Source organism: Nyctereutes procyonoides, unplaced genomic scaffold, assembly GCF_905146905.1.
Source record: "Nyctereutes procyonoides isolate TBG_1078 unplaced genomic scaffold, NYPRO_anot_genome, whole genome shotgun sequence".
Taxonomy (NCBI): Eukaryota; Metazoa; Chordata; class Mammalia; order Carnivora; family Canidae; genus Nyctereutes; species Nyctereutes procyonoides.
In genome coordinates, this window is record NW_026575040.1 from 11047716 (window position 1) to 11074235 (window position 26520).

General features: G+C 52.9%; 2 protein-coding genes across 2 annotated transcripts; one reads left to right on the forward strand and one right to left on the reverse strand.

The window, feature by feature from the left end:
* Window positions 1-3662: 3662 nt before the first annotated feature.
* On the reverse strand, window positions 3663-6799 carry KBTBD13 (kelch repeat and BTB domain containing 13). Its single transcript, XM_055320044.1, has one exon. The coding sequence runs from the start codon at window positions 6797-6799 to the stop codon at window positions 5420-5422; it is 1380 nt and encodes a 459-aa protein (XP_055176019.1). The 3' UTR covers window positions 3663-5419.
* A 6063-nt stretch (window positions 6800-12862) lies between these two features.
* Window positions 12863-26494, forward strand: RASL12 (RAS like family 12). The gene is made up of 5 exons (XM_055320050.1): window positions 12863-13110; window positions 15264-15320; window positions 20902-20975; window positions 21674-21864; window positions 24605-26494. The coding sequence occupies exons 1-5, from the start codon at window positions 13008-13010 to the stop codon at window positions 24978-24980; spliced, it is 801 nt and encodes a 266-aa protein (XP_055176025.1). The 5' UTR covers window positions 12863-13007; the 3' UTR covers window positions 24981-26494.
* Window positions 26495-26520: the final 26 nt, after the last annotated feature.

Consider the following 26520-nt stretch of genomic DNA (forward strand, 5'->3'; position numbering starts at 1 on the left):
AGCTGGGGCTGAGAATCGTGAGGGTTGCAGAGGACACTGCACGGATGAGCCCCGTGAGGCCCTCCCTGAGGGTCCCCACATTCCCAGCCCACGATCAGGTGCTCAGAGGAGGCCTGTCTGCTGACATCTGCCTCTCCTACTAGCACAATTAACTTGCTACTATTCCAGGCAAATGACAGCAACCTGAAGCGAAGCAATTAGGGTGAAAAAGAGGCCCAGCTGCTTGAGGCCAAAGGAAAATAAACAGAAGGCCCTGTGCGTATTCCACCGCCAAGAGGAGCGATTCTTCACAGGATGATTAGCACTTCCAACTGCAGTCTCCTCCCCTCTGCTGAAGGCAGAGAAGTGACCTGTGAGCTGCTGTTGTTCTCAGATCCCACTCTCCCCCTGGAAGTATATGGACCTCACAGTTCATCACCTCCTCATCTAAGTTTCCCCTGGTCACCTGCCCAGCCCCACCCCCTGCAGGAAATGATAGTCCTCTGCTCTGAAATCTTCTATGAGTTTTCCTCCGATTGATCAATTTATTCATTCATTTTTCTGACATCTGTTGAGCACCATTCATTCGTTAAATAATTAAACCCCTACTATGGTCTAGTCACTATTCCGGGTCCCGGCAATACAGCAGTGAACAGACAAAAAGTCTCTGCCTTCATGGAACTCAAGTTTTAGTAGGAGGAAATAGATGCTAAAGAAGTAAAAATATAGCATGGTAGACGACGCTAGATGCTATGGAGAAAAATAAAGCAGGAAAAGGGAGTAGGAACTGCAGAGAAGGGGAAGATAGACTTTAAGGGGAGCAGGGCCAGGAAAGTCCTCAGAATGAAAGTGACATCTGAGCAAAGAGGCCTGTAGGAGGTGGGCAGTCACCTGGTCCCAGTCCTGGTGGCGCCACCTCTGGCCAGTCACACACCTGCTTGAGAAACCTCCGGAGATTACAACAGGATGAGAATCTGAAGTCACTTTTGGTATCCTGTACTAGGTATCGACTGTTGTATCAAGTATTTTTTTTTTATTTTTTTAAATTTATTTTTTTAATTTTTATTTATTTATGATAGTCACAGAGAGAGAGAGAGAGAGAGGCAGAGACACAGGCAGAGGGAGAAGCAGGCTCCATGCACCGGGAGCCTGACGTGGGATTCGATCCCGGGTCTCCAGGATCGAGCCCCGGGCCAAAGGCAGGCGCCAAACTGCTGCGCCACCCAGGGATCCCTGTTGTATCAAGTATTAAGTGTAAACCTTTTAACTGACAATTAGTATAACTGTGGGTGGCTTCTGATTTTGTTTTTAATTCTGTGGATTGTGTTTAAATTCCAAAGTATGTTCCTGATTGTGAGATACTAAGTGGTATTGCACAGTTGTCACTTTATTGAATGTGTACAACAGTCCCATGAAATTGATAAAGCATACCCTTGTATAGCTTCAGGTGCTAGAATTAAAATTGATCTGTTATCACCAAAAAAAAAAAAGGGGGGGGGACTAAGTGAGGGAAGTATGCCTGGCACGGGTACCTGTGCAAAGGCCCTGCAGCTGGAGTGTGTTTGGCGTGTTTAAAGTACAGCAATGAGACCAGGGGGAGAGTGGTAGGAGACAACACGAGGAAATGGGGCAGGGGATCCTGAAAGGACTTGGGCTCTCACTTGAGTGAAATGAGGATCCATCCAAGGGTCTGAATGGAGAAGCAGCAAGGTCAGCCTGGCATTTCATTAGGATGGCTCTGGCTGCCACATGAGCAGACTGAAGGGAAGCAAGCAAGCAAGCAGGCCCTGGGTCGAGCGTAGGAAGTTCTGGCTTCTCCTTCTGCCTCTGTCAGGCAGGCTATAGAACCCAAACAGGATAGTTTCCATGAAGAGGAAAGCTTGGGGTGCAAGGCTACCAGGGTCAGGGTCAAGGAGAAAGTGTATGGAGAACTGGAGACAGCTCCAGAGAGTTGTGCTGCAGGGCTGCCAAGGAGACTCAGGAAGATGCTCCTTGCTGCATTAAGCTGTGTGTGTAGATCTTTCTGGAAGGATAGTCTTCTCAGAGTGGGCCTCTGGGCTGGGATGGAGAGATTTTTAAACCCTGCCTTCTGGGTTTAGTAACCCCTGTGTCTCTGTATATTTGTTCCCGCTGCACCCAACCTGGTTTGGCCTCCCAAATCACACCTTCACCCAGAGGTCAAGTCTACGTGCCAGGATATGAGAGCCTGAGAATCCCAAGTCCTTGTTCCGGGTCCTTGCTCTTCCACTTGACTGGCTATGTGACTTTGGGTGACTCATTTCAGCTTTCTGCTGGTTTCCTCACCTGCAAACAGACATGGTGACCACCCTTGTGGAGGGTGGTGGACTGTGGAAGGAACAGCACAGAGCCTGAGCCGTGAGGCCAGAGAAGGTGGGCTGGATTATGAAAACCTCCCCCCACACTTCGTGAGAGGGAGGTAATCTCTGTGACAGTGCAAACCCCCTCAGGGCCTTAACAAGTCATTAGCACCCTCAAGGAGCAGGCCATTAGAATCTCAGCTAGATCCTCAGGCAAGGGAACCCAGGACAGTTAATTTTCCTATCACAGGGGGAGTGGAAAGGGCTGGGTTTAGGGGAACAGGTCAACACTAAGAAAAGGTGGTGCAGGGGGAAGGGTGACAGGGAAGGGAGTGTTAAGGAGACTGGCAGAAACACCTGGTCCATCTCAGAATGTCAGCGAAGCAGGGAGGCAACCACGGAAAACAAGCATGTGGCCCTGGGTTCAAGGCTGGGGCTCTGCTACTTCCTTGTCATGCCTCTTCCAATCACGTGACCTTTCGGTGTTTGGGTTTTTTAATCTTTAAGAGCAGAGGTTTTGCCAAGCTGCAAAACCACTTAAAATTCTTAGCTTAAATAAGTCAACTGTGGGAAAGCTCACTGTGAACAGTGTCATTGTTATGCACAAAAGACATCTCAGAAAAGGCTGCTCTGGACCAAGGAATAATATTACCACCGCAGGAGCCAGTAGGCCCTGTCTGGGCAGGTCCACACAGCCAGCTGCAAAAGGTGACATCCACAGGCTCTGTAGGTTGAGAGAACAGATGAGCAGATGGATCTCAAGATTGCAAATCTCAGGGTTCACCATTAGGAGTGAACAAGGAAGAGAGTGCTCTGAACTGTTCAGAAAAATTATCCATAACTTGGAAATAGGTGAAAGGACTGCTTGTCGTTTCAATGTTGCTGTGGGGCAGGGTTGAACAGCCAAGAGTTATTTAATTCTCTCAGGAAAAACGAAATGCCTCTGTTTTAGAATTCACTATTGACTAGAGTGCCGACTTTGTGAAGCTACCTGCTAACTTGTCGCTGCATGTATATATAGGCTGGTGCGTGTATGTGAAGATCCAAAGGATTTTACTCCGGTACAGAAACACAGGTTATGGTTTGTAAGGTCCTGTAAGCTTTACCTCTTATCTTAGCAAACTAATTTCAGTAGGTCTTTTCCAACCAAAGACATAAATCTCGTCTCTCAAATATTCCTCTGAACCAGCTTTACCATTGTTTCCTTTATTGATGAATTAAATACACCTTTGATATGTGACAAAAATTATACTTTGACAGAATCAAAAAGCGAGGGGCTCTGTTATGCCCTGGCACGGGGACAGAGGCTTTGGGCAAATTGCTCAGCCTCTGGGCCTCACATACCTCATCTGTCTGCCATGAAGCGAAGGTACCTAACTCCCAGGACTGAGGGCTGGAGCGGGAAGACGGATGTGAAAGTACTATGCACATTATTCACAGGATGCAAAAGTCAGGATTTATTGCTGTGATTTAGGCTTCTCCAGTGCTACCAGGTCCTGGGCTTCTGGGGGCAGCAGTCCCCAAGGCTTGGGACATAGGTCAGGGCAAAAGGCAACGAGGGGCACACCCGACACTATGCTCCATGCTGATGCTGCATACTATACTTCTAATGAGGCTAGGACTTCCCATGGGCCTCAGGTCTTGGAGGATGGAAACAATTGGGGACACACGTCATGGAGAAGTTGAAGGACTGGGGTATGCAGGTGACCAGAAATCAGGCCAGGAACACACTAAAGGAGGGACGAGGGTCCTCATCCAACACCAGGTTCCTAAGTGGTCTAGCCCTTACAGCCTGGGTTCTATCAGGACCTCAAGATTTGATTCTCTAGGTGGGGAAGCACCCAGGTCAGTTGACAGCACAACAGGATCTCGGCCCCTGCTATATGCACATTTGTGTGGTTTCACGCAGACACAGAATGATGCCAGTCAGGGGTCCAATGAGCAATGCAGGCAGCCAAGGTCAGCAAGAGCCAACCCTGCACAGAGGAGGTGGGTACAGAGACAACAGAGTGGGGGCGGCAGGGAGGAAAAGCATTCCAGGCCCCTAGAATGGCAGGAGCAGAGGCTTGGAAGAGGGAATTAACCCGCAGAACGCGGAGGAGGGACGCCACTGAGGAAGAGGAGGCAGTGACACCTGGCCAGGAGTGGGCTCCCACGCAAGTGACCTAAAGTCACGGAAGTTAATAATCCACTGCCCACAGGGTGACGGCAAAAACGGGAGTGGGCGAGGGGCTTGCAACTGAGTTCTTTACCGCCGCCAGCATCCTGTGAGGGGGTGTGGGGAGCCCTCTCTCTCTCACAGGTTCAGCTGTTACGGTCCCTGCAAGCCCTGCCAGCTTCGCCCGCTCCCCAAATGCCTCCGTCCACAGCTGTTCCGCCTCAAAGGCTGGGCTCACCGAGCCTCTTCCCATCTGTTCCAGCCTTCCCCCCTCCTCTTCCCTCTGAACCTTCCTGTAGCAGCTAATTACCCCACCTGTCTTCTTCACGCACTTGGGAAACTCTCTTCCTTCCTGGACTTAAATATTTTTCCTCTTCCCTATGTTCCCTTTGCCCTGATTTCTTCCATACTTTTATTCCACTGTGAGTTTTTCGTTTTGCGTGTTGCCCTTAGCCCTCAGCGGATCAAGACTAAGTGTGTATCAACCTTTGCTGGTCTTGGGCCAGACTCTAGGCTTCGTGGACCTCTCTGGCGCCTACACTTACATTAGGCCTTGCACTGTACCTGGCACACAATAGGTGCCTAATTCTTGCCAACTGACTGGCAGTTTGATTAACATCGCTTATCTCACTCCTAGCCATGCTCAATTATTGGCCCACTCACACACAAGCCTGGGTTAGTGAAATCCCACTCCCGCGGCCCATTCGCCGGCATTGTGACCCACCATCTCTCAGCAGAGCCCACGTAATTTGAGGGTGCAGACCCCGGTGTCCTCGTTACTCTCTGAATTTCTTGACATACGTTCCTATCACATGTCCCAACACCTTCCTAGCACAAGGCCCAAGACCTGCAGGTCTCCACCAGGGGGACAGAAGTTCCGAGCAGCTCCGAAGGGCCTGCCTTACGGACTCAGCCGTGGCTCATGGAAGACTCCGGGTTATCCCCTCCTAAAGGGCAGCCGGGGTCACAGTTCGGGTGTCGTTGAGGCCGCAGGCCCCGCGGCGCCAGGGGGCAGCCTAAGGAGGCAGGTCTGCAAGGAGCCCGGCCGCGGGAAGCCGGCCTTCTCCCTGAGCAGCCTCCAGGTGCCCCCCTCAATGGTATAGAGCAGAGTAAACATGCGGTTGACCGTGTAGACGGTGTCGCCGCGCACCACTGCCGTGAAGAGCGCCCCCTTGCTGTTAACGAACTGGCCGGGCAGCGCCGTCCACTGGCCGGTGGCCAGGTTGAGGCAGTCGATGGCGCAGTGCAGGAAGTCGTCGGAAGGTCCGTTGCGCACCACGTAGAGGCTGTCGCGGTGGGCCACCATGCAGTGGCCGTAGCTCTGCGGGCGCCGCAGCTCGGCCACCGGCAGCCAGGCGTCGGCCCGCGCGGCGTACTCCAGCACGGCCGTGGTGTCCGCCGGCCGCCACAGGCACACGAAGAGGCGGCCGCGCGCCTGGGCGCATGGGACGCCCGCCGCCGGCTGCGGCAGGTCCGCCGCGAAGCTCCAGCGGCCGGCGGCCGGGTCGTAGCGCTCCACAGAGCTCACGGGCGTCCTCTGGAACTCGCCGCCGATGGCATAGAGGCGGCCGTCGAAGCCCGCCAGCGCCGTGTCGTAGCGCGGCTGGTGCGGGCTGGGGAACCGGCGCCACGTGCCGCCGTCGGGGTCGTAGCAGAAGCCCAGCTCCACCACCTCCTTGCTGGCGCCGCGCACGCCGCCCACGATGTACAGCTTGTTGCCCAGCGTGGCCACGCCCGCCAGCAGCGTGCTCGCCTCCAGGGGCAGCGCGGCCAGCGTGCGCCACGCGTCCTCCTCCTCGTCCAGGTAGCACAGCGTGCGCGACGCGTCCTCCAGGAAGCCGGGCGCCGGCGTGTGCGTGCTCACCGCCACGTAGCTGCTGGGCCGCAGCGCCGCCACGTAGGCGCGGGCCTCGGGCAGCGCCAGCTCGGCCGCCAGCTCGCGCGCGCCGTCGCGGATGAAGAGCGCGGCGCTGCGGAACACGTCGTGCAGGCCGAAGGCGGCGGCCGCGTCGCACAGCAGCGCGCAGTTGTCCGACGTGAGGCTGTGCTCCAGGAAGCGCGCCAGCGCCGGCGCCTGCAGGAAGGCGGCGCACTCCACGGCCTGCAGCAGCTCGTCGGCGGCCGCCAGCGCGGGCCGCTCGCCGCGCAGCACCTGCAGCGTGGTGCGGAAGCCGCCGGCGCTCAGCGCGCCCAGGCGCAGCTCGGCGGCGCGCGTCTCCCGCATGCCCGAGCGGAAGAGGCCGCGGAAGAAGCCGCAGTGCTCCACCAGCAGCGCCCGGTCGGCCTGGAACAGCTGGCCGCCCACCCACACCTGCACCGGCGGGGCCTCCGGGGCCCTTGGCATGGCGAGCCGGAGGTGGGGTGCGGGGGGGGGGCGCCGGCAGGCCTGGATTCCGCGGCCACCGACTCTGGGGCTCCCCCGGGGCGGAAGAAACTTCCCGACGGCTATAAATATCTCCCTGTCTAAAGATAGTGCGGCTCATGTGATGCGGTGGCCGGCAGGCTGCATGGCCCTGAGCCCGTGGGCATCGGGAGACCTGCAGGGGCACTCGCTTCCTTATGGGCAATAGTGACAGCAGCGACCCTGCCGCGTGCGGGCACTGTGAGGGCTGCCTACAAAGACACCCCACCACCACCACCACCACCGCCGCCGTTTAGCCTGCACTAAAGCAGCTGTGTGCTCTTGTCCGAGTACTCTAACTCTGACCTGGTAACCTGGGCTCTCAGAATGTGACCGGCGATAGGCACCTATCTCATGGTATTGGGCCGATGGCCATAAAGTGTTTGAAATGAGGCTCCCGAGAATTTACATGACTTGTCCAAGGTCATTCAGCTGGGAAGAAGCAAGGACAATATTCATACGCAGTCCACCTCATTGGTTGGGGCTGAGGGGGTGGTACTTGGGCACTGGAGGGAGAGGCAGAGGTAGAGCAAGATGGAATGGACCAGTCTGGGGACTGGAACAGGTTCTAAAGATTTAATTTACTTCGGAGAGAGAGAGCACGAGCTAGCGAGCAAGCGCAGCGGGGAGTGGCAGCTCAAGCAGACTGGTGCTGAGGTTGGAGCCCAGTGGGGGACAATCTCATAACCCTGATATCATGACCTGTAGGAGCTGAAATCAAGAGTCTGCACCTAACCAACCGAACCAGCCTGGGGCCCCATGGAGCAGGTTCTAGTTTATCTGAACCTCTGCCCCTGACGCTGAGCTAATTCAATCTCCCTTTCAGCCTTGGTTTCCTTCTCTCTAAAAATGGGAGCATAGCAGGTGAACATCCAATAAACCTCTGAATGTGGAAGTACTCCTTCAGTTGGTTTTTGGAGTGGAAAGCTGATGTCTACGCTTCACCCGTCCATCCATTGCTGTGTAGCTCTGGGCTTTGGGGAAAAGTAAGTAGGGCTGCTGAGGGGATCATGTATCTATAGATGGGAAGGGGAAGGGCCTCCTGAAATAATAATAGTTAACAACGTGCACTGTGTGTCAGGCACTTTTGTGGACACTTTGACTCCTGTAATCCTTGCAATAATCCTATGAGTAGACACTGTCATTTTCCTTCATTTAATAGTTACCCATGTATTGCTTTAAAAAATAGTATGAGTTTCGGGGATCCCTGGGTGGCGCAGCTGTTTAGCGCCTGCCTTTGGCCCAGGGCGCGATCCTGGAGACCCGGGATTGAATCCCACGTCGGGCTCCCGGTGCATGGAGCCTGCTTCTCCCTCTGCCTATGTCTCTGCCTCTCTCTCTCTGACTATCATAAATAAATAAAAATAAAAAAAATAGTATGAGTTTCTATTTCATGGATGAAGAGACTACGGAAGGCACCAAGAGTTTGGTCATATGCCCAAGGTCACATGGCCAGAGAGTGGCAGAGCTAGGACTGGCTTGCAGCCAGTCTGACTATAGAGCATGTGCCCCTAACCACTGTGCCCTGCTTCCTGCCTGTGCTACAAATCCTTGGTATTCACCTCTTGCCAGGAGTTCACAGTTGGAAGGAATTTTAGGCTCATAGGGTTTGACACCTTCATTGACAGTGAAGGACCAAAAGGGGAATTGCCCAGTGTCATGTAGCTTGGGGCAGACAACCCCAGGCCTCCTGCTGCCCATCCCAGGGCATTTTCCCCACTGCAAAGAACTTTCCTGGGTGACCAGCTAAGACTGTGGGGTTGAAAATATCAGGTGGACGAGAGCTTAGTGATTATTTTCTCCGGGGACCTTATGCTACAGGTGGGGAAACCGAGGCCCAGACCTGGACAGGCTGGTATCTGCCATTCAGGACAGGTTCAACTATAGGCTTTCTCCAAGAGGGTAGAGTGGCTTACAATGACACAGCCACAGTTGGGAGGGGGCAGGGGAACTTCTATCACTCCTAGGACGCACACATATGCACAGATTCTCACGTATGACTCTGCAGACCCAACACAAATGTGCCTCTTCTGCCAGGAACTCCCACCCAGTTCACTCCATCAAAGCAGGTCTGGGATATGGGGACCACTTGTGTGAGCCTGGGAAGCCAAAGGCCTGGAGGAGGCAGCCAGAAATATCCGGGACACTCTGCCCCAGGGACTAGACAGGAAGAGTAGGAGGGGATAGGGAGAGTGGGCAGGAGTCCTCACAAATACTCTCCCAGGCCCTCTGCCAGCCTCTCCTTTCCTGAGGCCAGATACTGGCTGAAAGCATGACTGTCCCCCTCTTGGAGGAAAGTGGACCCTGTGGTGCCCAGTCCTGATTCTGTCCTTGCTGGTGGCCCCAGGGGTAGGAGAGAAGGTGTCTGACTGTTCCCATTTCATAGATGATGAAAGGGAGGCCCACAGATGGCATGGGCTTTTCCTTGTTATGCACAAAGATGTGGAACTAGATGGAACCCCGTCTGCTGCCCAGGCCTCAGCCCAGTACTAGCCTTTTTCTTAGGGCAGGGAAAAAGCTGCCTCCTGCCAGGCCCTGGCTAAGGAACAGGGTTGGGGAAGGGTGAAGGGCTGACCCTCAAGGGGACACAGTTGCCTCTCAGATGGTCTGTCCCAGGCACCTGGTGACGGGCAGACACAACAGATTGAACCTCTGCCCAGCCCTCTCCTGAGAGGAGTGGAAGGAGAGCAATTCTGGCCGAAGCTGGCTCCCAGTGTCAGTTTTTCACAAGTCCAGCCCTGGCTTCAGTGGGTTGGGATGCTGTGCACACACTCAGCTCCAACCCTCAGTAGCTAGGCATTGGGGCAGGGGTCACCCAAGGTTGAGGTTCATGGTTCTAAGACTGGGCTGAGGACAAGCCCTTTGGCCTTGCTCCCAAGGCCCCAGTGGGGTGTCGTCTGCAGCTGGTGAGAGTTTCCTCTACCCAGACAGTGAGTGTTCCCTCTGGGACTTGGAGAGGACGAGGGACTATCCTGGCTGTGGCAGCCCACGGAGTTCCCAGGCTCTGTCCGACCTCACACCAACCTCCCTCCACTTTGCACCGCCATACTGTGTGAGGTTCAGGGTGGGGGCAAGGAAAGGGGAGCTGTGTCTGTGTCAGAATCTGAGCCTTTCTAGAGCTCACGCCGAGCTTTGTTCATCTTTCCATCCACAGTGATTGGCATACAGTAAGGGGTCTGTTAAGTGGACTCCTGGGCCCTAACCTAAGTGAGAGTTCCTAATGTGATGGAAGAGACACAACCCTTGTGTCCCAAAAGAGTCTAATAAAAGACACATAGCCCTGAGATGCCCCGAGCCTGAGGGCGGACCCCTGGCCTTGCCACCCATGGCACTACACAGGGTAGTGAGGAGCTTGCCCGGGCCTGAGGAAGAGCACTGGACTAGGAGTCAAGATTCCCGCTGGGCTCTAATGCTGGTACTACCGCTAACTCGCAAAAGCTACCCAACCTCTCCAGGCCTTAGTTCTTCATCTGTAAAGTGGAACTTTGATCTGACTTCTAAGGTTCTGTTTAGCTTTGACACCTGAATTTATCATTGAACAGCCACAGAAATATTTGTCATATTGTGCCTCCAGGGAATGCAGACATCATTACAAAGGGGTCCCAATAGCTTAGCTTTGTGTGGAGTGGGTCCTGGGGGTGTTGGTGGCAAGAGTAGAACCTGGCATCTGGAAATCTTCAGAGGACCTACCTGTTTAGACCTATACCTGCACCACTTATGTCACTTCAGAGATGTCTATTGAACACCTACTGCAAGTTCACTGCGGGACCAGGTGCCACATCCTCTTCACTTTGAGGGCCCCATATAAGACCCTTGAAGATTGGGGGTAGGGGATAAGGAGGATTGCGCTACTTGCCCTTACAGAAAAACCTCTCCCTTGACCCTGAGTGTCCAAACTTCTGGCTGCTAAACAATTGTGGCTTCTTGGTAGACAGGTGAGAAATGTATGCTATTCGTGCCCAGGGGGAGTGGGCAAACAAAGAAACGATGTTTTGTTCCAACCTCTGGGTGGGACACTTTCATGTCATTTCATCTAACCCTTAATACTATCCGTTTTAAAGATGAGGAACTGAGGCCCAGAAGAGCAAAGTAGCTTATTCTGTGGTTTGAGAGAAAGTGGCTGATTCCAAAGGCCTGGTCCACAGTGGGTGCTTCTGGGTGGACAAGCAGCCCAGACAAGGAGACTGAGGATGGGGAAAGGGACTGGGTGCAGTTGTGAGGTTGGCACTATTTTCCTCCCAGGCTTCCCAGGCCTCATAGGACAGGTAGGCTTTGGGCAATTAGCAATCAAGGCTGAGGACCTGAGTAACCAGCTGACAACTAGTTCAAATAATCTCTAACCTAGATGAGAGTTAAGGGTCATCCCATCTCATCCTGCAAGTCATGAGGGAGTCTCCTTACAACACCTCCTTGAAGTGGTCACCCCCTTGATTGCCTTGAGGGTTGGGAGGCTCACTTCCTCTAAAGACAGTCCCTTCTAACTAGGGACACCTCAGATGGTTCACATGAAGGTAGAACCCGCCTCCTTGCAATGCCTACCTATTGGTCAGTTTTAAAGTTTTAAGGCTTACACAAGCAGGGCCATAACAGAGCCCAAGTTTACACCTAGTTGGGTCTACAGGGGTCCACAGCTTACCCCTCTCTGCAGCAGTTCTCTGATGAAATTGGTTCTCTCCCCATAAGCCCCATTCAGAACCAGCCTGTCCTCACAAGACTGGGGCCAGTCCAGGGAGGTGGCTAAAAACTTGGCTCCCAATTTTCTCCACCTACAACTCAAAGGAAAACCCTTGGGCATTAGTCCTAATAACACAGCTGGTTTACCATTATCTCCTACAAATACAATTAGGCTGAGTCAGTATTCATGTCCTACCCTGGAAAATAATTTTCCTTTCTGGTTGAGAAGTTATTACCATCAGGTTCTGACCCCAGACTCTGCCTACTGATCTGGCTTTCCATGGTTTCTTTTTCATGTGGGTGGGTAGATTAACAGGGGCAAGGAGGGGAGTTATGGAGGTTGGAGGGAGAAGGGCTGCAGTGAGGGGTCTCTGACACTCCCATGCCCTTCTCCACTCTAGCCTGGAGTATTTCAAAAGAGAGGCTCCACGGGTTCTAGAAAGTACTAAACCTTATGCTGTCACTCTCTGTTAGACCTGAATCACATCATGGGATTTGGGATTTATTTTCTCCTTCCTCTAGTTCTATAGATGGGGGCACCAATGCTCAAAGAAGTCAGGTTACTTGCCCAAGGTCACTTTGTGAAAGAGCTGGCACTAGATCCTAAGCGTCCAGATTTCCCATGTGAGCCCTTTGCTCTGTATCCATCATGACCAGATTAACCCCGGGTCCCAAAAGAAATGACAGGTGACCCCTACCAGGTTCATCCACCAATCCTTAGAATCATTGTAGGCAAGACAGTGCCAGGTTTTAGAATAAAGAAAACGCTCCATTTATACACTAGACCACAAACACCTGCAAGTCATTAGCTCCCATTAGGGAGAAAACAGTAATCCGGGGTGGGTGGTTTCTTAAAGCCGAACCCATACTGACCATGCAATGCTGGTAAGGAGGTCTCCCCCTCCCCTGCGCAGGGCTCTGCTTGGGCACTGCAGTGATGCCTGCGAGTTCCCATAGTGAAGGGCCCAGTTGTGTGCCAAGCTGAGCTGGCTGCGGCGGTGACCTGGAGAAAGGCCCGGAGTTGAACCCAGCAGGCTTCCCGGAGGAGGAGGCGGGGGCTGCGGGGTAGAACAAAGGAAGGAGTGGATTTTCGTGCAGGTGGGAAGAGACCTCCTTCCGCTCCAGCCTCTACCCCGGGGCTGCCTCTCTCCCGCCCCCCACCCGCGTCCTTCCCTGCGGGGTCCGGGCGCCCGGGGCGGGGCCAGCGCGGAGCTGCCTCCCCGCGTGGGGAGCGGCCGAGGCGTCCCGCGGGGGCTCCCGCAGCCCTTACAAGGAGCGCGGCTGCTCGGGCGGCCCCGCCCCCCGGCCCCTCCTCCCGCCGGGCTCCGCCGCCCGGGACGCAGCCCGCCTGGCGCTCGACGCGGGCCCGGGCGGGACTCCGACGGCCCGAGCCGCCTCTCGCCCTCCGGGCCCCGACGGGCGGGCGCGCTGCGCGGGGCCCTCGGACCGGGGACCCGCGTCCCCCAGCAGCGTCGCCATGTCCTCGGTGTTCGGGAAACCGCGCGCGGGCAGCGGGCCGCAGAGCGCGCCGCTCGAGGTCAACCTGGCCATCCTGGGGCGCCGCGGGGCCGGCAAGTCCGGTGAGTTGCGCGGCCCAGAGACGCGCGGGGTGCGCGCCGGACCGGCCGGAGGCAGGCCCCCCGCGTGGCTGCGGGGCTTCCTGCGCCCGTGGGCCGGCTCCACGCCGGAGGCTCCTTGCCTCAGTTTCTCTCTTGCTTGGCTCTCTCTGCTTCGCCCTCACCTCCCCGGCCTCTCGTCCATCTTGGGTTCCTGGCCCGTCCTTCCCTGTGTCTGTGACACTAGCTGCCTCCCCCCTCTGCCTGTCTCTGTGTCTCCCGGTCCCCTGCTGGTCTCTCCCCACCCCTTATGTGTCTCTGTGTCTCCTGGTCCCCTGCTGGTCTCTCCCCTCCCCCTGTGTCTCTCTGTCTCCCCGTCCTCTGATGGTCTCTCCCCACCCCTTATGTCTCTCTGTGTCTCCTGGTCCCCTGCTGGTCTCTCACCACCCCTTATGTGTCTCTGTGTCTCCCCATCCTCTGCTGGTCTCTCCCCTACCCCTGTGTCTCTCTGTGTCTCCTGGTCCTCTGCTGGTCTCTCCCCTCCCCCTGTGTCTCTCTGTGTCTCCCTGTCCCCTACTGGTCTCTTCCTTGCTGTTGACCACCTTGCATCTCCTCTCCTGGGGGCCCCAGTCAGCACTGGTGCCTGGCACCAAAGGGACCTGTTAGGTGCTGATCGGAAGCCCAGGCCCCTATGAGCTTGTAGGCCGGGGATGAAGGCATGTGGTAGAGGTCACTGGCTATTGGGATTTTCCAGGAAGGGGCTCACCCCAATTCCCTGGAATGGAACAAAGTGTACATTCCTATCATATGTATTTGTTTCAAGTCAGACCCCTCTCTTGACTTTCTTGAAACACATTGGACTATGGTCCCGGGTGCCTGGGACTTATTCTTGGTGAATCAACATCTTGGGTTGCCACTGACATCATTCTTGCCAACAACAAACTGCCTTAACCATTCCTAGCAGCTCTCATCCAGGTGGAGCCCAGGTGGGTAGGGGAGAAGGTGTCACCTTAGGCAGAGACCCAGAAAAAGGGTCTATACCCCCCCTCCCACCGCCACTCACAGTCCCAGGCAGCTGAAGGTAGGAGGGCAGAGGGGGGCTCCTCACCGGCTCTTTTACAGTCACAGCCATTAGTGGACTGCCAACAGGGGCTGTTAGCAGTATTCTTTGAGACTTGATGGGATCCTGCTCTCCACTTGTGAGACCAGCCCCCTGACTCAGAGAGGGGACTCAGAATCATGTTTTCCTACAGAAAAGATTTTGCTACAGAAAAGATTTGCCCTCTTCTCTTTGAAAGTCAAATTGTGTCTGTAGCTCTGTCACTGGTACAGTTTAGCCAGTGACTACATGAATGAAGGAATTTAAATTTTAAAGTATGTATTCCCTGGGTATTAGTTTGCAGAATGACACTGTTAGGAATCCTGGGAAAGAATTTTAAGGGTTTTCTTTAAAATATCACATTACTTTTAAAGAGTCCAGCATGACAGCTGGTTGGCCCTAGGCTTTATGTGGCTAAATTCTGAACAGAATCAGAATCCTATTAATGAATTCCACCAGGGAGAACTTCATTTTAGGTTTTACATTCTTTGGGACACCCATGATGAGTGTGGAGGCCCAAGCCTGGAGCCAAGACTTGAGATGAAGGGGATGAAGGACTGGAGTGTGTTTACTTGGGATGTGAGTGTTCATGCTCCTCCCGGGGATCACAGACTAGTCAACTCAGCTCTTACTCTTTGGCTTATAGCCAAAACCAGAATAGATGTGCCCCACATTTCAGAATTTTCACAACTTGACCAGGGGGATGTCTCCCTTCCAGTTTGAGCTTCACCAGACTGTCCCTAAGGTAACTGGTTGTGTAGGTCCTGGACCCCTTAGTTCGAGTCTTTATAAACACCCCGCCTAGGCTTGCCTCTCACAGCTTTTCTTGCCATTAAAAAAAAAAAAAATCCAGGATGCAACTGGAGGAAATAGGGTTCCCCATATTTCTGGTTTCTGCTGAGCTTCTCAAACCAACTTCTCAGCTCCCAGACTCATCCCCCCAGAGAGCTGAGCTTAGTGTCAGCCAGGAGTCACAGAGGCTAGATGGGGCCTCCCTAAAATGAGAGAGGCAACCTCCAGGGGCCAGCAGCCAGACACAGCAGCGGAAAACTCAGCCACTTCTTTCTGCTTCCTGCAGCTCTCACCGTGAAGTTTCTGACCAGGAGGTTTATCAGCGAATATGACCCCAACTTGGGTAAGGAACCACTCCTCCTCATTCCTCCTACTGTGTCCCCCTTGAATCCCCCGGAGCACATGCCTACACTGTGGTGGGCTCACCAGGCCTGGCCAGGATCCATTATCTGAGGGCAGAGGGGAGGAGCCACTAGGATGAGTCAGCCCATGGGACAAAATGGTTTAAGTGCCAGAAATATATCCTTCCACAGCCTACCCCTGACAACTTGGGGGTTGGGTTAATTAAGAGAACCGAGACAGGCTGATTTGCCCTAGAATATGAGGTATGGTGAGACTTGAAAAAAAAAAAAATCAAACACAGCAGAATGTCTACAACCATTAAATGTTATTCTTCAAAATGATCACTCAATGTACTTTTCCAGAAAAGCTGGACAAAACATTTGAGAAGTTCTCTAGTGGTACTGGCTTCTGGCCCATTCTGAATCACATGAGAAAACTCATCTTGTTTTATAGCCATATCATGACATATTGGAAGAAAGGATGCTCTGTTATTAGAGCTCAGTTTGAACCCTAGCTCTGCCACTTTCTGACTGTGCAACCTTCAAACAATAACCTAACTTCTCTGAGCTTCCGTTTCCTCATCTGTTACATGGGCATAAAGATACCTATCTCAGAAAATTACTGAGAGGATTAAAGAAATAACACACGTAAAAGATTTATCCTAAAAAAAAAAAAAGATTTATCCTAGTATCTGATCCACAGTAGACTCAATGCATATTCACTTTTCCTTCCTCTTTCTTTTTTTTTTTTAAGATTTTATTTATTTATTAGAGAGAGAGAAAGAGAGAATGGGAAGAGGAAAGAGCAGAGGGAGAAACAGATTCCCCGCTGAGCGCAGAGCCTGACTTGGGTCTCGATCCCAGGACTCCAAAACCATGACCAGAGCCAAAAATCAAGAGTCAGACGCCCAACCAACTGAGCCATCCAGGCACCCCTCCTTCTTCTTTCCTTAAAGTTTATATCTGTAACATTTGTTTATTGTAAACTGTTTACTGAGAAAAATAGTGTTGTCTGGATGCACTTAGCCTTATGAAAATGAGGGGTGCAGTCTTGGACTATTTTTCTCATTCATAAGACTTAAAGCATTTGTGGGACCCCTGAGAGCCCTCCCAGAAACCCAGGGCTATGGGGCACGGACTGGAAACCTCTGCCACAGGTCTCAGATGGAACGTACTGTGACACCTGCAAGAAAGAGCCCCTGAGCCCATTGGTGCCCTAAGTTCAGGTTGGAATATTGAATCCCAGTGTCGGAACAGGAAGGGACCTCAGGGCTATTTAGTCTATTGATTTCTAGAATTTTTTTCCCTAAGTACCAGAAGCTCTTCTTTCCAGGTGATCTTAAATAGAATCCCAGGGTGTCAAACAGAGAAAGAGGTGGAGGTCCCCTGGTTAAGTCAAGAGTACAGGGCAGCCAGCTCACTGCCAGTCCCTAAGGGGTTTGTTTCTCAAAGCCTGGTTGGACCACCTGCACTCAGACCCAACCCCTTGGTGCCTCAGAAGAAGGAAGAGGCCCAAGGAGCTGAGGCTTCCAGGCCAGGGTCACACAGCAGGTCTGAGGGGACCCCATTTGACTAGCAGAGCCCATTGCCCATAGGAGTGGGACACAGGATGTAATTGTGCTGGCCAGGCTCCCGTTGAGAGGGGCAAGGCCAGAACATGAAATCAGGTGGAGTGGGGCAGTGAAGACAGGGAGGAAGTAGGAAGTCAAGGCATACAAGCAGGGCTGTCTGGAAAGGGAAAATTATTATTTCCAAGGATGGTTCCTCAAAAGCCAGATGCTGCCTAGCCTGGATGGGGAATACTGATACTAAAAAACATTAGCTGTTTATCTGAAATTCAAATTTAACTGGTCATCCTGTATTTGCTCTGGCAGCCTACTTCCAAGTGTCCTGCTCCCTGTCCCCAATCCTTACCCTTCTTGAAGGGTCTTGCCAGAAGAGCCTAGTATAGTGGTTTGGGCTTCCTGATTGAGTCATTTTGGAGTTCTGACCTGAGAGTGGAACGTAAGATCACACTGTCCAGTGGGGGGCAGGGGGGCACCGGCAGCAGCTCCACAGTGGTCCGTCACCGCAGCCTAAGAACCTGAAGCTGGAGAGATGACCAGACGCTCTCCTTCAGCCTTCTGGGAGGCCAGTGGCGCTCCTTGGGAGTTCTCCACCATCTAAAAATTCCAGCCACTGTCCAGTGGTTGGCCACAGCTATAGTGGAGACTCTGGGACCAGAGCCTTTCTTTCTGCGGAGAGTGGTCTGAGCATCCAAGGGGGAAGGTTAGCCACTGGGACATGTGAAACCACTCCTTTTCAGAGGTCTTCCTTGAACCCAAAGTGAGCTTCTTGAGCGTGGAGACCTGTGTTACTCATTCCCATTTCCAGCATGGAGTATGGTACTAGGCACAATATAGATGCTCTTCAACATGAGATTGAATTTGGGTTTTGGGATTAGCCTTTAAAGAAGAGTTCCAACTAATATCCCCATTTTACAGGTAAAGACATTGAGGCAGAGAGGGCTCAGTGAATTGCCTTGGAGAACCTCAGGCACATAGGAAAATGGGTACCACTCCAGCAGCTTTCCCCTAAAGGCAGCCTATGCTCTAGAGGGCCTGGAATCAGAGATCTGTGTGGCACTGGGCTCTCTGAGCCTCAGTTTCCCTATCTGGAAGAGGGGGCCCATAGCCTGTGCTCTGAGTAAGGGTTGTGGCCAGGAAAGCTGGTAGGAGCTGAGGGAGTGCTTATGGAAAGGCTGTGCCTGTGCTGAACGCTCCGGGAAGACGTAGGGGTCCCCAGGAGAGCATCCTCTCACAGAGGAGCTGGGGGCTCCTTGCCTGGCTTGCCCAGGGCAGAATGACAGCTTCTCACCTCTTTTTCCCTCATCCTGCTCTGGAAAGAACATGGGCACCATTTCTGATGCATCATCCTACACACACTCTGATCAGAGCACCTTTAGCACCTTTAGAAAATTATTGCTGCATAAACAAGGGGAAAATAGTTTGAGAAAGAGGAATCTTCTCTTGGCATAAAAGTCCTCAGAATAAGGGCAGTTGGGTAGCTCAGTGGTTGAGCATCTACCTTTGGCTCAGGTTGTGATCCCAGGGTCCTGAGATCAAGTCCTGCATCAGGCTCCCCACAGGAAGCCTGCTTCTTGCTTCCTCCTCAGCCTATGTCTCTGCCTCTGTGTGTATGTCTCTTTCATGAATAAATAAAATCTTAAAAATAAAAGTCCTCAGAATATTAGGGAGAACTAGGAGTTATGAAACCCATGTGGTTAAGTACCCCAGAATGCCCTTAGAGAGCAGGACTTGGAGATGAGAAGATAGGACATGACTGTGACTTGGAAAGGACCCCCCACCTCCAGTCACCTCACTTGCCAAGGGAGAGGAAGCAGGATAAGATGATCTCCAAGGCTTCTCCCAGCTTGCCCAGGCATGTGCCACATCTGGACTGGGAGCTTCTGCTCTTCCCCTATACTCTGCCCAGACAGAGCTTGAGGATCAGCTGGTCCCCTCGGGAGGAGCCCAGCCTAGAAGATCCAAGGCCAGATTCCTTCCACTGATGGGGTGCTGCGTGGCAGTGGGCAAGTTCCCTCCTCTGGGCTTCATCTCCCTACAGTGCAGAGAACAGTAACCTTGAAAGGCTGTTTGCTGTGAGGAACCACAGGAGGCCAATGTTGGACTAATATTTTTCCTTGGACTGGGAAGGACACAATGCCTGTTTGGGGGTAGGGGTGGGGGTATGGAGCAACTAAGAGGGGTGCATTAGACAACTTTGGCAGGAAAGTAAAAATCTGAACAAGATGTAGGCATCTAGGGGCAGCTCTTCTTGCACCAAATATAGTTAAACACTTGGGGCATATTTTCCATTAGATTTTTTTTTTTTTGTCTTTGAATAAGAGCAGTTATTTATCCAAGTCCCCAAACAGGCTGGGGATGGGAGCTGTCTGTGATTCCTGCTGGCTGCTAGTGGACCTGGCATGTGTCCAGGCCTGGCTTGACTGCCAGTGGCTCTCAGAGAGAAGTGGTTGTGAATTCAGCCAGGGTTGGGGGGTGGAGGAAGACAGAGAGGGCCCTAGTTCTGCCCAGAGAGGTCTTCTTAGGGGTTACTTGGGGCACAGAGGCACCCAGGGAAAGATGATGGCCAAGTATATTCATACACATGGGCCAGTGGCATAGGGGAAGGTTGGAGGTAGAGAGAATGATTACCAATGTGACAATGAGGTCCTCTTTGCATGCCTTGGCCTCATGCTGCTTTCTCAGGTTTGAAGTCATGAGAACAACAAAAAAAGGTAAAAACTCATGAAATCCAAATAAGGTCAGTAGTTTAGTTCATAGTGTGGTACTAAAGTCAATTTCCTGCTTTTGATCACTGTACTATGGTTATGTAAGGTGTTAACATTGTGGGGAGCAGAGGGAAGGGCACACAGGAACTCTCTGTACTATTTTGCAATTTCTACATGAGTCTAAAATTATTTCAAAAGAAAAAGAAAAAGAAAAAAACCACCTAGGAATGTGAACCTGCCCTGTAAGCTTTGGAGCACCACAATCCCCACTGTCATTTACCACGCACTTAGGGTGGGCCAGGCCCCATGCCTAGAGGCTCATCCAGTCCTCACACAGCCCTGTGAGGGTGCGGGGACAAGCATTTAGCACAGTGCCTGGTACAGGGTAAAATCTAGAAAACTTTTAGCTAATGTTATCATGTTATCCCCACTTTACTTTTTTAAAAAAGATTTTATTTGAAAGAGAGCAAGCAGGGGGAGGAACAGAGGGGGAGGGAGAAGCAGACTCCAAGCTGAGAGTGGAGCCCGCCGTGGGACTCGATCCCAGGACCCCAAGATCATGACCTGAGCTAAAATCATGAGTCAGAGGTTCAACCAACTGAACCACACAGGCGCCCATGTTGTCCCCATTGTAAAGTTAGGAAACAACCTCGAAGAGCTGCAGCGACTTGGCCAAGTCACAGAGCTAACAGGTAGCTGAAGTTGGGTGTGATTCCACATGTCCAACCTAAAATACTCGACTACCCTAGACTCCTTTGCTATTATTTTGATAAGGATTATTTCTAAACCTTCTTGGGAGTTCTGAAATGGAGTCACACACACATACACACACACCATGCCATATGTTGTGCATTTTTCTTTTCCCATCCTTTCTTCCACTGGGAGCGGGAGTTTTATCCTTGGGGGCTTCCTGTGGGCCAGGTACTATGGTCAGAGGGAAGAATGTGGAGAAGTTTGGGAGGGATGCGCTGGCATTGCAACTGCAGAGGCCTCTGCTGCTAACCAAGCCTGTGGGCCACACACTCTATCCTGTAGACTTGGTGGGTGGACCTGGAATACAGTCCCATCCCCTGTGGCATGTTCTGTGAATGACCTCTTATGCTCTGAGCCCTGACGAGCAGCATCTCCTTGGTGGGAGGTTCTGTCCGTGTCCTCCATTTGGGTGAGAGCTAAGGCCTTTCCAGTTGTCCCAACTCATCCAGCCCCAGAATAGATACCCCCAGGGTCTAGCACAGGGAGGCTGGGACTCAGACCCAGCCTACCACTGAGTGGCCTGCCCGGCCTCTGACCTGGCTGCCCATCTGTTGCAGAGGACACCTACAGCTCCGAGGAGACAGTGGACCACCAGCCTGTCCACCTGAGGGTCATGGATACTGCAGACCCGGTAACATTACCCCATTACCCTTGGAGAGCTGAGAGTCAGTGCAGCCTCCCGAGAAGTCCTGATCCCAGGCTGGAGGCCTCAGATGGGAATTTGTAAACTTTTTAAGCTCTAGTTTATGATGTGCCCCTGAATGAGGCGCTGACCTCTCCGGGCCTGAACCTTTACTTTTGCCAAGTAAGAAGGGATGGGATGGGGCCTGGGGAGACCTGATGGTTGCTGGTGTCAGCTCTGAGATCCTGTGCTCTGGGGCTTGATGCTCATGCACACGTGGAGACAGGGCACACACGTTTATGCGGAGGCCCCTCCTCAGCCCAGCTCTCCCCAGTATACACATTCCCCTGATGTTCTCACCACCCCTACGAGGACTGGATACCAATTATTCTCAGAAGCCAAAGGGCACCATCAACCTGACCCCAAACCAGCAGTGCCCAGGGACAGCCAGGTCTCTGTAGCAGCCATACCAGAGTCTTGGCTCTGTGCCCCAGAGGCCAAGGTCTCCAAGCCTCTGGCTGGGTGCTGGGAGTGAGGCTCCTGAGACAATGTCTCCTTTCACACCAAGCCAAATCCACACTCAAGTGCCCCTTTGCAAAGGGCTCTGCTAGGGAACAATATACAAAGACCCAGGGAGTGGGGTGGTGGGATGGAGCAGCTCAGGGGATGGCCTTTCCCTGCACCAAGCCTTCTCTCCTTTGCTCCAGGACACCCCCAGGAACTGTGAGCGCTACCTGAACTGGGCCCACGCCTTCCTGGTGGTGTACAGCATGGATAGCCGCCAGAGTTTCGAGGACAGCAGCAGCTACCTGGAGCTGCTTGCTTTGCATGCCAAGGAGACACAGCGCAGCTCCCCTGCCCTGCTGCTGGGCAACAAGCTGGACATGGCCCAGTACAGGTGAGTGCAGTTTGTCCTCATCCCTGGAGCTCAGTTTCCTCATTTGGAAAGGCTATGTGTCATCATCGAGGATTATTGGGCTGATAAGGAAATAATCCCCTCAAATTTAGGTTAAAGGGTACAGGGTGCTCATGCTTCCAAACGGGCAAGGGCAGAAAGGGAAGAGCTTCTGGCCCACACAGGGATTGGAGCCTAAAAGTCAGAAGAGAAACCACTCCTTCCATCCTCATGGGGCTTTGTGGTCTCTCTTGGCCTCACCCTTCCTTGCGTTGATAGGACCTTCCATCCTCACTCCTCATAGCTGGCTGGTTATTATTTGGTGCCCAATTCTGGTTCTGAGAAGGAAGGCTGTGATTGGCAACTTGAGCAGGTGTCTGTTCAGGACCAACCAGCTTTCGCCTCACCCAAGCATGGCCTCTCGCTCATTCCCAGTTGGCTGTGCTGAGGGCAGCTTCTCTTAGAATGGATTGGACTTGAATCAGAGGTCACAGACTAGGCCAGAGGACAGATTATCAGCAGACACTGCAGCATTTTGCTTGGCGAGCACAGTGTTTTAAAAGACCCAGAATTGGAATGCTTTGAGGAGGGGCATGCTCTCTCCAGCTGACCACAGGCCTTACCACTCCTGCTGGCTTTCCTCCACTCTGCATACATTCGAGTTGCTTGCTTGGCCCCTGAAAGCACGATGCTTCCACTTGATGAGTAATCCCACTGCCCTTCTCCAGCACTGGCATTTATCCTGTGTGACCAGTCCACCTTCAAAATACAGCACCTTCCACCCATCTTCCATCTATCCCTCCCTGTTCATGGCAGTCACTCCTGCTTCCCCAGGCCCCAATGGCCCGTTGACTAGTATCAGCCAGGAGGGGACCTTTGGTGCAGAACAAATCAGATGGGCAGTGGGAAAGGGAGGAGCATCTCATGAAGAGGGGCCACTGTAGGAGCCTTTAAAGGCCACCAAGCCCTCAGACGAAGACAAATTCCATCTCAGAGAATAAGGGAATGAAGGAAGTTGTATCATATTGAAACCAAAAGTTGGTTTTTGTTTTTGTTGTTTTTTTAAAAAAAGATTTTATTTATTCACGAGAGACACAGAGAGGCAGAGACATAGGCAGAGGGAGAGGCAGGCTCCCTGTGGGGAGCCCAATGTGGGACTTGATCCCAGGACTCCAGGGTCACAACCCAAGCCAAAGGCAGAAGCTTAACCATTGAGCCAGCCAGGTGCCCCCAGAAGGTGGGTTTTGAGGAATCAGAGCCCACAATGCCTGGAAAAGGGGTCAGAAGACTGGATTGTGGTAAATCTATCCTCAGTATGAGGGGAAAAAACCAGACCATTCTTTTGATCCCAATCTTTGCCAAAAAGATTGTGTAAAAATGGTTTGGGAACAAGTAACAAAGATTATGGGGCTCAGACGGAGCAGCTTCAATTCCCTAAGGAAAGTCATGGCATTTACGCTCATTTCCTTCTCCGATCCAGCCTGGTAGTGAGTGGGTCAGGATTTGATAGGCAGTCAGTCTTGTAGCTGAGCATCAGCGTGTCGTCTTCCATGACAGCCTTGGAACTAAACGGGAGAAGGTGGGTTAGAACAGTGGTTCCTGAACCATTGATAAAATTGTCACCAGGCTGCAACAAAATAAGGGAGGGTAATGCTACATGCCTGTGTCACCCATCTACATACATGTCTGCATGCATGGGGTGCTGGTTTCTGAAAATTCAAGATTCAAGCCCCCAAATGAGAAGTCTTTAAACTCAAGTTCATCATAAAAGCAAATAATACCAAGTATTCCTTCAAAGAGGGTTCCTCAGGAAGCAGTGAGCTTATAGACAGGACACCAGCCCTGGGTGGGGAGTCTAGATGCTTTGCCCTTGGACTTTTTTGTCACAATCACTCTGTCTAATATTCCCCCTGGGCAGCTAGCCCACTCACAGTCCCCCCTGGTCTCACCAAATTAACCTCTTCCCACCAACACCAACTGTCTCATGGGTTATGTCACTGAATGGCGGGTGGGGCAATTGGCAGGGCCCACCCCTTCCTTCTTCTGGACATCTGACCTACCCAAGAGCCAGTCTTTTTTCCTTTCACCTTGATGTTCAGGTCAGAAGCTGCTAGGATCCCTCCAGTTAAATATTTGATCCCACTGCCATGAAAGAGGATGTAGGATAAAGCTGACAATGGGTGCCGTCCCCTCTCCCCTTTTCACCCTTACTGTCCCTTGCCCCTCCCCTGGACAAACTGGCAAAACTCTGCCTGAGCCCTGAGACCTCTGCCAACCACAGGCATCCTGAGGCCTCTGTGACCTCACACCCTTCAGTCCAGGCCTTTCTCTAGAGCTGATCCAACAGGCCAGGGCTGAGGGTGGCTCACTTCCTGACCAAGAATCCATGCTGGCCTAACCTAGAGAGAGGCAGGGCTGGAGATGACCACCTTCTTCTGGCCACAAGCAGGGTCTAGCCAGTAAGCTTTTCCCTTGCCCACGCTTTGTTCCTGAATTCTGGCTTTGGAGACATCAGCCACTGTTTACTGAGTACTGGGCCTGCGCCGGGTACTATAGTAGGCACACAGTACAAATGGTCTTTCTTAATTCTTTTTAACAACACTGAGAGGCAGATGTTCATCCCATTGTACTGATAAGATGACTCCAGGTCACCAAGCCAGTGAGTGGGGAGACGAGCGTAGGCCCTGGCCCACCCAACTTGGACGCAGGCTCCTGACCCTGCCTCTCCCTGCTTTCCCACCAGGCAGGTCACCAAGGCCGAGGGCGCGGCCTTGGCGGGCAAGTTCGGGTGCCTGTTTTTCGAGGTCTCCGCCTGCCTGGACTTTGAGCACGTGCAGCATGTCTTCCACGAGGCGGTGCGGGAGGCACGGCGGGAGCTGGAGAAGAGTTCTCTGCCCCGGCCCCTCTTCATCTGCGAGGAGAGGGCCCTGCCCCACCAGGCTCCACTCACCGCCCGGCATGGTCTGGCCAGCTGTACCTTCAACACACTTTCCACCGTCAGTCTGAAGGAAATGCCTGCCGTGGCCCAGGCCAAGCTGGTCACGGTGAAGTCATCCCGGGCCCAGAGCAAGCGCAAGGCACCCACCCTGACTCTGTTGAAGGGCTTCAAGATCTTCTGAGGGCCCCCCCTAAGTCTGAGGATCCCAGACTCAGCAGCTGGGTGGGGCTGCAGGACAGGGGCTGGCCTCTCCCAGTGGCCTTCCCCCGAACAGAACGATAGCCCTTGCCCTCTGGTGAGCAGCTGACCCCTTTCTGGCACCAAACCCAGTTCACAGTGTGAGCCAGAAGGACAGGCAGGAATGCTGCTCTTGCTCACTCCAGGCCTTGGTTTCCATGGTAACCACCGCATTCCCTGACCCTGAAGGGAAGTAGCTACTGAGACAGCCCAGAGACCTTGGGTCAGCCTGAAGTGGAAGGAAATTGTGGTGTCCGTCGTGGTGCCATCACCCCTCCCTGCTCTAGCGACAGCCAGGCCAGATGTGGCCTCTAGTGGACAGCTCTGCATGGTCCCGCTCTAGAAAGGGTAGGCGGCGAGGGGTCTACAGGAGGCGCACCCTGAGGTCCTAGCACCACCTGGTGGACAGGAAGGGCAGAGCGGCTACGGGTCTTGAGGTGGGGGCTTGAGCCTGGGCCTCCTGTTGTGCTCTGACTTCCCAGAAGCCCCAGGCAATAAATCCCACAGTTTACCCAAATCAAATCTGGCTTAAATAATCCTATGGGACAGGCTGTGAGAAGTAAAATTCCCAGAAGGGCCATTTCATGTGCTTTGGCTTTCAATGAGGATTGGGGGCTCTGGGTCATCCAGAGTAGGGAGCCTCCAGTGTTTTGTTTCACCAGGAGACAGGGCCCCCTTATTTTCCCATCTTAAATTACAGACGCTCTCTACAGAGCCTCAGATCCAGCCTCCTGAAGTTTAATGATCAAAACTGCAGAACAAAATCATTCTCTCTAGTGGCCATCACCCAGGACTCCAGGGAACCTGCAACTGGCAGTATCAAGCACCCAGTGGGCAGTTAGCCTGCCCCAGGCTCATAGGAAGAAACCAGGAGTCTGGTCTAGCAGGACCCAGTACCTTCAACAATGGCTCTGAGTGTTCTAAGTCCACTTTCGAAAGATAGAACCTAAGGCATTTTGAGTTCATAAAGCAATTTTTTACATAAATTATTTGGGGCCGCCCCCACCAATGGGATTCCATTGTTAGCACAGGGAGTTTCACAGTCTTCTAACACTGTTTATCTTGGGGGGGGGAGGGGCTGGCCCAAAGGAAGTCTCTTAGGATCGTCAGCAGATAAGCAGGTAAAGGAGAGGGCTCCGGTAGGAGGAAGGGGTGGAAGGGGATTCTGAGCCAGAACCCTGCTCTTGGCAATCCCAGGACGTGGAGTTAAGAACAACAGCTCTACCCCAGCCTTCAGCCACATTCTGTAGATGGAGAAGCTGAAGTCAGAGCAAGGCTGTGAACCCCTCAAGACCGCATGAGGAGTCCTAGCCGGGCTTCCTGATCCACAGGCCGGCTCTGGATTTCGTGCTTTTGCTCCAAGCCGCTTGTGTTGGACCACTGCCATTTGAACAAACTATGCAATTCCAAATGCCCGCTTCCAGAAGCATTTTAATAAAAAGTGGTTCCCCCCCCCATAACAGATTATTAGTTTGATTGCAGTT

Coding starts and splice junctions, on each gene's coding strand:
- KBTBD13 (XM_055320044.1), bottom strand. CDS start 6,799: ATGCCAAGGGCCCCGGAGGCCCCGCCGGTGCAGGTGTGGGTGGGCGGC.
- RASL12 (XM_055320050.1), top strand. CDS start 13,008: ATGTCCTCGGTGTTCGGGAAACCGCGCGCGGGCAGCGGGCCGCAGAGC. Junction 13,111..15,263: donor CCGCGGGGCCGGCAAGTCCG/GTGAGTTGCGCG, acceptor TGCTTCCTGCAG/CTCTCACCGTGAAGTTTCTG. Junction 15,321..20,901: donor CGAATATGACCCCAACTTGG/GTAAGGAACCAC, acceptor CATCTGTTGCAG/AGGACACCTACAGCTCCGAG.